At 31.7% G+C, this 11,270-nt stretch overlaps 1 protein-coding gene across 1 annotated transcript; it reads left to right on the top strand.

Moving 5' to 3' along the window:
* Positions 1 to 619: 619 nt before the first annotated feature.
* On the top strand, positions 620 to 10,823 carry LOC110027029 (AUGMIN subunit 1). The gene is made up of 5 exons (XM_020728289.1): positions 620 to 1,107; positions 1,858 to 1,992; positions 2,093 to 2,216; positions 10,189 to 10,326; positions 10,449 to 10,823. The coding sequence occupies exons 1-5, from the start codon at positions 698 to 700 to the stop codon at positions 10,557 to 10,559; spliced, it is 918 nt and encodes a 305-aa protein (XP_020583948.1). The 5' UTR covers positions 620 to 697; the 3' UTR covers positions 10,560 to 10,823.
* Positions 10,824 to 11,270: the final 447 nt, after the last annotated feature.

Below are 11,270 nucleotides of genomic sequence, written 5' to 3'. Positions count from 1 at the left end.
AAAAGAAAATTTTTACCTTTAAACATTAATATTAACTTATCAAATTTAAATTTCTAACACAACTTTTGCTATTAATATGTTTAAACGAACTTTTGTAAAATTTGAAGCTGTCACAAACGAGCCCCAAATAATTCGAGAAATATTATATTAGGATTCTGAACATAGAGCTATGTTCGGAGACTAATAAGATGAGGGCACGGGAAATGTCGGAACCCATTTAGAATTTCAGTAAAAAAATATGTGTTTTTTGTGTTACAGGAATATTTCGTCCGCGTTATTTCTGATTTCGAGAGGTTATTTTATATTTCGTTGTGTTATTTGTGAAAAATGATTTGTTATTCAAGTATTATGTAGTGTTATTTGATTACTTTAAGTTGTTATTGGAATATTATCCCGTGTTACTTGATTTGAGACTGTGTTATTCAAAATATTTCTATATTGTTATTTGGCCTTCAAAGTATTTTATTCGAATATTCTGCGAGATTATTTTATATTCTACGATGTTATTTGTGAAATATCAAATATTATTCGAGTATTATGTGGTGTTATCATAAACTTCACAACTTTGAGTTGAATCATCAGAAGTTATTTTTAAAATTTTAAAAATAGCGGGTCTATAACTACTCATTTTATTGGATCCACCAGCACAACGGGGCAGTTCGGAGGCCGGAAACGGTCGTCTAGCCCATCTTCATCTATGGAGGTCGTGGGCGACCGCTTCCCCGCTCTCCACTCGCCCGCAATCTCCGTTAATTCTAGTGGCTGGAACTCAGACGCAGTTCGGATTACCGAGGTGAAGTCATGGCTGTCATCTCAGTTTGAAGCAGCCGGGAGAGAAGTGCCGGAGTTCGAGTATACCCCCCGAAGTGTCTCCCAGCTTCATGCCCTCGCAACTCTCTCCCAGTCCCGATCACGTGCTGCCTCTATCGTCGCCGCTGATCTCCGCCTCAAAGCTGCGGAGTACCGCGCTCAGGCCGCACGGATTCGCGAGGTCCTCGATAGCGCCGGCCTCTCCCAGGAGCGCCTCACTCCTGACGCGGTCTCCTCTGTCCAGGTTGTTGCCAGCGTCGCCAATTTGCTGAACATTCGCGATACTGAGTCTAGTAGGTCAGTACATATTAGGGTTTTGAATCTTCGTGTTTTACGATGTCGTTTGCCTAATTGGAGTTTGAAAACGTTTCGAGCCAAAACAATGAAATATTCTGGATATTTTTCTGGTTAGACCTAATTAGAAATCAACACTGACTTTTAAGTAATGAATGAAGATAAACTTTTCATTTTGGACGCACTTTTTTTTTCTACGGACAACCAAATGATCCGTGCGATATGCTTTTCCCTTTTTCTCTTCTGAATTGGCCAAATTTGCATCAGTTTTATTGTTGCCATGGGGGATTTGTCCTTGAGGAAGGCGGAGGTGGATGAGAAGAGGGCAAAGGTGCAGAAGGATTCCAAGGCTCTTCTGGAGTACACTCGCAAGGCTATTGCGAGGCTCAATGATCTCAAGAAGTAGGAATTCAATGCATTTATTTTTTTTTTTGTGGGTTTCAGATGGGTCTTTATGTTACTATGCTGTGATTTCTTTCTATTTATTTATACTTGTGATGCAGGACCTTTATAAAGTTTGATAATGAAATTGACGTTCATGAGGCTCAAGCTGAACATTGGCAGAGGAACATGGCTATCATGGATTCAAAAGAAAGACAGTACATACTTCAACTCAATAATTACAAGGTATGCCTTCTGTTTGGATTTAATTTGGCTTGTCAAGTGGCTTCTTTGTGGTTGTTGTTTTTCAGCAGCAGAAGAAGCATGCTCACAGGAAGTATTATTTCCTTGTATTGGCCAAATTTGCATCAGTTTTATTGTTTCCATGGGGGATTTGTCCTTGAGGAAGGCGGAGGTGGATGAGAAGAGGGCAAAGGTGCAGAAGGATTCCAAGGCTCTTCTGGAGTACACTCGCAAGGCTATTGCGAGGCTCAATGATCTCAAGAAGTAGGAATTCAATGCATTTATTTTTTTTTTTTGGGTTTCAGATGGGTCTTTATGTTACTATGCTGTGATTTCTTTCTATTTATTTATACTTGTGATGCAGGACCTTTATAAAGTTTGATAATGAAATTGACGTTCATGAGGCTCAAGCTGAACATTGGCAGAGGAACATGGCTATCATGGATTCAAAAGAAAGACAGTACATACTTCAACTCAATAATTACAAGGTATGCCTTCTGTTTGGATTTAATTTGGCTTGTCAAGTGGCTTCTTTGTGGTTGTTGTTTTTCAGCAGCAGAAGAAGCATGCTCACAGGAAGTATTATTTCCTTGAGTTTTACTCATAATATAGATCTTTAAATTAAATTCGTGACACTTAATAAGTTTTAGCTGTCAATGTTGCACTATAAGATAAATTCAACTTAGACTAGTCAAAGTAGCTGGGTATGAATAGGGCTGTAATTGAGCCAAGTATATCATACCTCGGACTTGGCTTATATAATTATAAGTTGTTCATGTTTGGCTTGAGCTTGTGTCAGCTTTCATATATTGTTCAAGCTTCACTTGTTTAAAATTTTCAATGTTTCAACTTGATTTGTTCTTGATTTGTTTATGACAAGTGAATGAGATTTAAACGAGCTAAAAATTCAAGCGGGTATCTAGATTTCATACAAATAATTCAGCAAAATAATTTTACAGATTTGATCGTAGTTATTAATTTATTGATTATAAACTCTAAACCCTATAATATCTTAAATTTTATTTCTTCTCCTTTTTGCCCTAAATCCCTTGCTTATGAGATGTTTGGTAGAATAATTTATGTAACATTTAAGCATGATTTAACCTAAATTATTCCAAACAACTAAAAATGACAACTTTTAATTCTACAGAAACATAATATCAAGTATATATATATGTCATATATGATTTAAGTTATCATAGAGCTATCAACAAACGAGGTTATATTCTATCTAATTAAATTTTATTTAAAGAATATATCTTATATCATAAAAGCTATCATCGAGTTTAGTATCGAGTATTTAACAAATTACTTGTTGAACAAAAAACGAGTTTGTTCGTGAACGTGAACATAAATTTTGACTATGTTCATGTTTAGTTCATTTAAGCTTCGAGGTTTTAAAAATCGTTCAAGGTTGTTTATTTATTAATTTTAATGAACATGATTGAGTCTTAATTAAGTCGAGTCCGAGTTATTCATCAAGTGCATCGGTTCGGTTACAACCCGAGGTATGAACCGTTTAGATATCAACAACTTTTAAGATACTTTTCCGCTTTATTTTCTCACTATTCATGGGATCGAAATTTGAGCACTTATTGACTACTGATTGCAATGTGTAGTTTGAGCTTGAATCTAAATAATTGTTAATATGCATTCTTTCTAAAGGGAGTGGGCCATGTGTAGATTAAAGGCATGGTGTGCAATTCTCATGCCTTTCTTTCCATGAAATTTTCAAACCCATCAACTTTATTATAAATAGAGTTTTCATGTAAAGATATACTGTCATGTATATTGAGTTTGTTTTAGTTGTTTAGATGTATCTACGTAGCATTATGTTCAATAAGATGCATTTTGTTAGGTGATGCTCTAGTGTCTATATGTCTTTCATTTAGTTATATTGCCTTTATATAAAGAGAGCAAATGAGTGGATCTTAGAAGGAGATGTGCAAATTTCTACTCGTCAGAATTAGTGAATGCATAAATGATCAGCAAATGCATAAATGCTTTGAGCATTTAGAGCGCAGTTTAATTATTGTGTACATTATTGTATATTTTTCTTTCAATTTACTGATTAAACATACTTGTGATGATATGGCCTATGAGAATGAAATGCACTCTCTATATTTATGATATCTTGTTTGGTTCAAGTAATTGATTCATCGGTGCTAAAACTGGCTTATTTGTTAGATTTGGATTTTCTATTTTGGAGTTATTGAATGCTTATCCTGTTACAGAGTTTGGTATGAGTTTTTGTAAACATTATAATAGTAATTGGTACAAAATTTTATAGCCTCCAATCCACATGATTTTGCATGGAGATGAAATTTTCTATAAGAGTTTTAATAATATGATTTTGCAAATTGAATGAGTCGTGCATTTGCATTTAACTTCAGAACCAACATGCTTCTTACTTTTTTACAACATGAAATTTTCACCCAAAATGATATAATAGCTTGAAGTAGATTTTCGATCCACAATATATCCATCATAGTACACATTTAAAAAAGCTTCAATCGAAAGTGACCATGTTAATGCTAAACCATATATTATCCTACATAATTTTAGATATATTATAAAATTCTTGGGATAACATCCCAATATAGTTTTCTTAAAGCTTTTCATATGTTTTAATAGCCACACTAACAATAAAAGATATATCTGATCGAGTGGCATTTAGATATATTAATTTTCGAACCATGCATAAATAGGTAGAAGCATCTTTACAGCTTTTACCATCTTCAGATAATTTCAAGGAATTCATGGGATATTTAGTACCAAAAATGCCAAGGTTATCAAGAAAATTTATAGTTTATTTTTATTAAAAGAGAAAAATGCATTTCTTAGTATATGCAAACTCAATTCAAGAAAGTGTTTTGGATGCTTCAGATAATTAGTGACAATATCTTCTATAGATACATTTTTATTTTAGTAATGTTTGAATTATCATTCTTGGTAGAATGCCATTGATATATATAGCAAGAGTCAACATGCAAGGGAAAGATTTTCAATGAAGATAGTGATAAAAAATAGTTTTTTGTAGTCCAATATTTTTGGGAACCTTATATAGTTTGTCAAACTAAACTTATGTACTTTTTTTTTAATCCATATTGCTTTTCAATTTTTGTTCCCCCGCCACCCTGAACAACTTATTCTTGTGGAATATCAAGCTAATTTTATAGGCCTCATTACAAAATCAAAATTAAGAGTGCTCAATATGGAATCAAGAGCTAAGAGCATATTATCAAACAAGAATCAAAAGAGACTTTTTATATGAAACTCAAAACATTGTAATAAAAATTAAAGCTTCAATATTTTAGTTTATTTATAGAATTTTAAAATTTTAATGTTTAATTTATTATTTTCTTATGGAAGCTTCAAAAGTAATTCCTATGTGCTTTAAGTAGCCTTTGTTTTGGTTAGGATGTTATTTAAGCAGCTACTACATGTGTTCCCCTATACCTTAGACTCCTATCACAACCAATAAAAGCTTCGGATCAACCCTTCCAAGGCTAGAGAACCAAAGATTGAATTTTGGCAGTTTAAGTCAAAGGAATGTTTCTATCATTTGGAGCTTCAATTATTAGTGCTTGTACTTGGTAGCTTTATCTTCTACAATTGGTTGTCTCTGACTTTGGACTTGGTTAAATTTTTTTTTAATGATTTAATAAAATTAAGGAGAAAATTAGAGTATTATATGTTTTGTGTTTTCCTTATAATGTTATGTAATTCAACTGTTTGTCTCCATCACAAAGCTTAACTTACTACCTTAATCCTTTGTGAAGGAGTTTTCTACATGCAATTCAACAACGTACCTAGAGTGCAAGCCCATATATAAATGCTAATTGTTGTACCTTCTTTGTAGTAACTTATGGTTTACTCATAAGCCACACTTTATAAAAGTTTAAGCTATATGTTTATCCAAAATTCAGTGCAAAAGGTTTAAAATTATAAATACATGCATGATAAATCCTCTTGCATGAATAGATTATTGCTTTTTTATAATTTTTTTTTGTTGACCCCTCAGAAGGTGTAAAAACTTATGATATATCGTCTAAGACGTACTTTGTAAGAATTTTATAATATATGTTTTCCCAAAAAATTGTACACAAGATTTAAAATTATGAATGCATGCACGATGCATCTTTTTGCATAAAGAGAGTATTTCTTATATTAAAAAAAAAAAAAATTTGGTTGACCCCTTAAAAGGTCCCCATAAAAGGCGTAAAACATTTTATAGTATCTTGTGAACCTTATCATTGAACAACATGTCATTTATGTTAATCATAATAGATCAGGTTGAGGGTTTAATTAAGATGTTATAAGTGATGGATATTAGGTTACATGAGAGTGATTTGAGAGGCCAAGAATGTATGGAGGATACTTAGACCCAATTTATTAGAGTAGGAATTAGATTCATATTTTTTGAGGACCCAATGGTTATCTTGATGGAATAGATGCAAAGCTTAGCCTTAGAAATCCCATTTCAACTCTTAGACTTATATAACATAGCCATCTTAATTTATTGGATTATGAGCCTTACGTAAAGCTCAAAGAAATCAGAGTTTTAGGAGGCTACATTTTCAAAGGAATGAGGACCAAGAAGATTATTATAATATGTATGTTGAAAACATTAATCATTTTTTAGGAAAATTAAAGTCGGGCCGGGGAACCTTTCTATGACGGTTTATATAATCCTAATAAATTATTTGGTTGAGTTGTGCAAGTGGATGGGTTCTTTGAGTGATGTCGGTGGATGATTACTTCAATTTTTGCTAAGATGAAGCTTGCTGGGCATACAAATACCTATTGGATTAATAGCGTTGCAATGTTTCAGAGGGTCAACCTCACTTAGATAAAGATGAAGTAAATTTTTTAAGAGTCCAGTGTGTCTCAAGACACCATGATAAGAAACCTCATAGGCGATTGCTAATTCAAAGGAAAGACACCTTTAAGTTATTAAGTATCAAAGCACTTTTGATAACTTAATTTTTAAAATTGATTGTTAAGATGATAATTGACAATTGAGCAATAGATTTGCTATTGGTTTTATAATGAATATTAAAAACGAGGTGGAAATGTTTGACCCCTATACATTAGGGATGTTTTCTATTGTGCCTTCATGACATAAAAATAGAAGAAGGCAACCTCCTATCCTAGATTTAAAAGCCAGGCCACTCCAACTCCTACCCAAAGGTTTGCTGTTACGCCTAACCCATCACTAATGGCACATAAACTATTATAACTCATATGAAAAAGTTCATGGTTAAAAAAATAGGGAAACAATGTAAAATTGACTAATGCTGATTCAATTGAACTAACTTTTGTTTGTTCCATTTTCATAAAGGGAGGCAGAGAGAGAGAGGGGGCGAATTATGCGACATACAGAGAGCAAGAGGTTATAGAGAAGGTGAGCTAAGGGAGAAACCAAGAGACAAGGTGAGATGAGAAAAGAAGAGGTGGAATGCATCTTGTACGATATTTTGATTGGGAGTCATGAAGTGCTCGAGTGCATGTGGCCGAGCATAAGGAAGGTGAACGGGCATTGTGGTAGCTAGCAGGCTTGATCGAAGAGCGAGGACGAGCTAGCAAAGTCATAAATGATGCCTAGCAGTGTGAGAGGATATTGAGCAAGGAAGGAATGTTGACTATGAGATTTGGGATCGTTTGAAATCGTTTTTGCTTCTTCTTTGTATGTTAAATTTTCATCTAAATTTAATATGTATTATATTTTCTTTTTTATTTGTTCATGGAAATATTGGATTTAAAAAATTAGATATAGCGATATTCAATGATAAATTTTAGGTTAGGATTTATTTGTTTTAAAGGAAATATTATTTAAGATGTTATACAAGTCATTATAGTTACTATATTTTAATTGGCATATTCAATCAAAATTAATTTTAAAAGTTTTTGTGATACAATGGATACAATTTAAATTGTATTTTTAATGAAATTTTATTGAAATTTGGTCAAGTTAAAGAGAGTATGATTGATTTTAATAGTTATGAGCTTGTTAGATAAATAAGTATTAAAGATTTGAAGGTAAAAGTCTATTAGACAATTATTTTAGTTTGGATAAAATGAAATAAAAAATAAAAATTGATGAGAAAATATTAAATTTAACGCATGCAAAGTTTAATATATTATTCTATAAAATTTATTTTGAAATATTTTCATTGTAATTATCGTTAGTTTATATATTTAACTAAAATTAAAAAGAAAAAAAGTGAAGTATTTGTAAATAAAATAAAGTTTATTAACTAATATTTTATATGATTATAGCTATATTAAAGGAAGTTTAGTTGGAACATAAATCGAATAGAAATCATCCGAGGTTTACTTGTGCACTCATATTTTTTTATTTATGATACTATTATTATTTCTTCTAAATCAAATGCATCAACTACTATTTATATTCATTTAGTCTACCATTATTGAAAATTCATTTATGATTAACTCTTTTTTGAAGTTTGATCATACTGAATTGTGTGATATTGTTGTTCTCTCATCATATTTCAAATTACTTATCGTATATCATACAAAATAATTATAGAAATATACGAAATGATATTTTGAATGCAAATGAAATGCTATATTTAAAATGTTTGTATATGCATTTTAGCAGATGGAGTTTACCACTTCATAATATGGAAAAGAATATTGATATTAAAATATCTTAAATGATATACTTTAGGTGGCTCTTCCATGATAGATATAATATATAAAATAATATTAATAAGATATGATATTGTTTTTACAATGTAATAGAATATTTTGAAATCCTTTGCAATATCATCCTTGTATAAAAAAAATATAAAATAATTTTATGCTAATTCATTGGATTTAATAAGAATGCATGTAACTTTCTGATTACTTTACGTTGTTGTAATCTATAAAATATGAATTTTTCTTTATGTTGTTGATAACTCACAATAATTTAAACTTGGGGCAATTACATACAGAGCACTCGAAACATTGCTGTTTACAAACCAAGCACTCTCTTTCATCCATTTTTCAAATTCTCACTCAAATATAAAAAGCCATTCTAAAATCCAACCCTTTTTTTCATTTTTATCAAATTCTCAATGGTTTGATTGTGGCATGCGTAAATGCGTTGGTTTGGCAGTTCGAAAAATCACCGGAGTGCTTGATTTGTAAATATCAATGTTTTGGGTGCTATGTATGTAATTATGCCTTTAAACCTATATTTTCATGCTAAAATCTTGAGAAAGAAATGAGTGGAAAAGAGAATTGGTTTATCGAAGATGTAGCAAAATGACAGAACGATATTTACATTAATAATTTTTTTACATTTAAATTTGTACATAGAACATAAATGTTGATATCTATATTTTAAACAATTTGCACGTGAAAATATAATTATTATACAAGTATATCTTTTAAACCTTATAAAATTTACATATTTATAGTAAAATTATTAAGGATACATTTAGGCACTTGATTCTTCCATTAAATTTGTATACAAGTATATCTTTTAAACCTTATAAAATTTACATATTTATAGTAAAATTATTAAGGATACATTTAGGCACTTGATTCTTCCATTAAATTTGTCAACTAGAATCAAATCATAATTTGTGAGCACCAACCCAAATTGATCAGTTCTATTCAGGTGAAATTGTATTTTTGGCTCATTTTTTTTTCCATGCTTCTCGTGGCCATACAATCCCTAATATTTAAAGCGCAGATGGCTTTTTAAGTACCTAGAAGTGTCGCTTCTGTAATGCCTTGTTAATTTTATAATTGTAGTACATGGAATGAAATTGCGATCTCTAAAGTAATAGATTAGATACATTAGTCATATATTAATTCAAGTAGAGGTCCCCACTCTTCTGCCTCATATTCATTTAGAATCAATGACTTGCCCACCTTTTTACCTTAGTAAGGGAGCGGTTTAATTGGTATTAGCTTGCTGGACTTTAGTATTTAACTCGCTTTGTCAATTTGAGCTTGCTTCATGGGGTTTGTCATCATCCCAATTCCCATCCTTTATGCTTGTTAGACGCTGCATGTTTACTTAACTAATATGATCCTATGAAGGAACATAGCCTGTTGTCTCTAAAGCATAGAAGATAACATAAAATATGCTGACTTGCCTCATGACTTACATGTGATAATGTGTGTGCCATTGACTATAAGTTTGATTGCTTTCTTGGGATTATCTATGCTCTAGTTTTGAATTCTAGAACCTTTTATTCATTTCAGTATGGCATTAATAATACAAAACTGAGATCTGTAATCTAAGTTGTAGATGCTCTCATGTAACTTATTGCAACTTGACATTCATAAATACAATTGTCTTTTTAATAATTTGAGAAAGTTGTGAGACTTAATTCCAATTATGTGCATACCTATGGTAGCAATGAACAAACCTTTCTTTTTTCCTTTTCGTTCATTTCTCATTTCGAACTTGTCCTTAAAAAAATGTGCTCTTTGCAGGCTTTGTTAAGTCGTGTGGGTTACACTTCAGAAATCAATCATGGCGTGCTTATGGAAATGGCTGAGCATAAGAAGGACTTGGAGAAGATGACCAAGCCGATTTTGGATACATTAAGGAGCTATCAAGACTTACCTCCTGTATGTTTAATTGTTTTTATTATATATATTTTTTAAACTTACCTCCTGCCTTTTTCTTTCTCTTGATTGACTGATTTTATGTGCAAGAAACTGACAGTAATACTTTTCCTATTTGCATTCAGGATAAAGCTCTTGCTGCTTTGGCTATTGAAGATAAGAAAAGGCAATATGCAGCTGCTGAAAAGTATCTTGAAGAAGTCCTACATTCTGCTCTAACTGTTCCAGAACTCTGAAGTTGTTTTTTTTTGACACTACGGGGAAGATTGTGTGGAGGTTTGGAATATTTTCAAACTTTGCATGCTTGAAGCATTTATGGCTTTAGTTTGTTCGAGATTTGGTTTGATGTTCTTGAGATTTGGGAAACAGTGAATTTTAAAACTTGCATGCCCGGCTATGTTGTAGTAGCGCATCCTAATTAATTTTCCCATATAATCCATGTTTTCGTGTCTAATGACCTGAAAGTGCTCATTGCATTGCCTCCGGAGATTTTATTTTCGCCAAATTTTTCTCTTTACGTCTGATTTTTGTTAATTTGCACAATGGCACTGAATTAAATGATGATTTATGGATAAATATCTACTCGATGAAAGAGCAATCATTTTAGCTCAATGAGTTTGTCCATAAACTTATGCTTATATTAACTTTGTTGATTGGAGCTCAAGCACCAGCTAAAAATGACATACAAAGAAATTTTTTTATCGATAGCAGGTAGCACCTATTTTTTTTCCCTTGTAATTGGGATAATAATTTTTTTGTCTCGAAACTTGTTTGAATAAAATTGTAGTTTTTTATTATATGTAAATGACCTAAACCTACCTTTGGATCTCAATTTTATGAGTTAGGAGCTCTGCCTCATTATGGTTTCTTTTCACTCACATACCCATATAACTTTTGTTTCTCATATAAAAACACTAGAACTCATTTTCTAAGATTCTCTTTACCCT

Source organism: Phalaenopsis equestris, unplaced genomic scaffold, assembly GCF_001263595.1.
Source record: "Phalaenopsis equestris unplaced genomic scaffold, ASM126359v1 Scaffold000411, whole genome shotgun sequence".
Taxonomy (NCBI): Eukaryota; Viridiplantae; Streptophyta; class Magnoliopsida; order Asparagales; family Orchidaceae; genus Phalaenopsis; species Phalaenopsis equestris.
This window is presented reverse-complemented; position numbering and strand designations above follow the sequence as displayed.

Bases quoted from the DNA above. Each gene is read 5' to 3' on its own strand.
- LOC110027029 (XM_020728289.1), top strand. From the start codon at position 698: ATGGAGGTCGTGGGCGACCGCTTCCCCGCTCTCCACTCGCCCGCAATC. The intron at 1,108-1,857 runs GTCAGTACATAT...AATTTGCATCAG, and splicing joins CGCGATACTGAGTCTAGTAG to TTTTATTGTTTCCATGGGGG. The intron at 1,993-2,092 runs GTAGGAATTCAA...CTTGTGATGCAG, and splicing joins AGGCTCAATGATCTCAAGAA to GACCTTTATAAAGTTTGATA.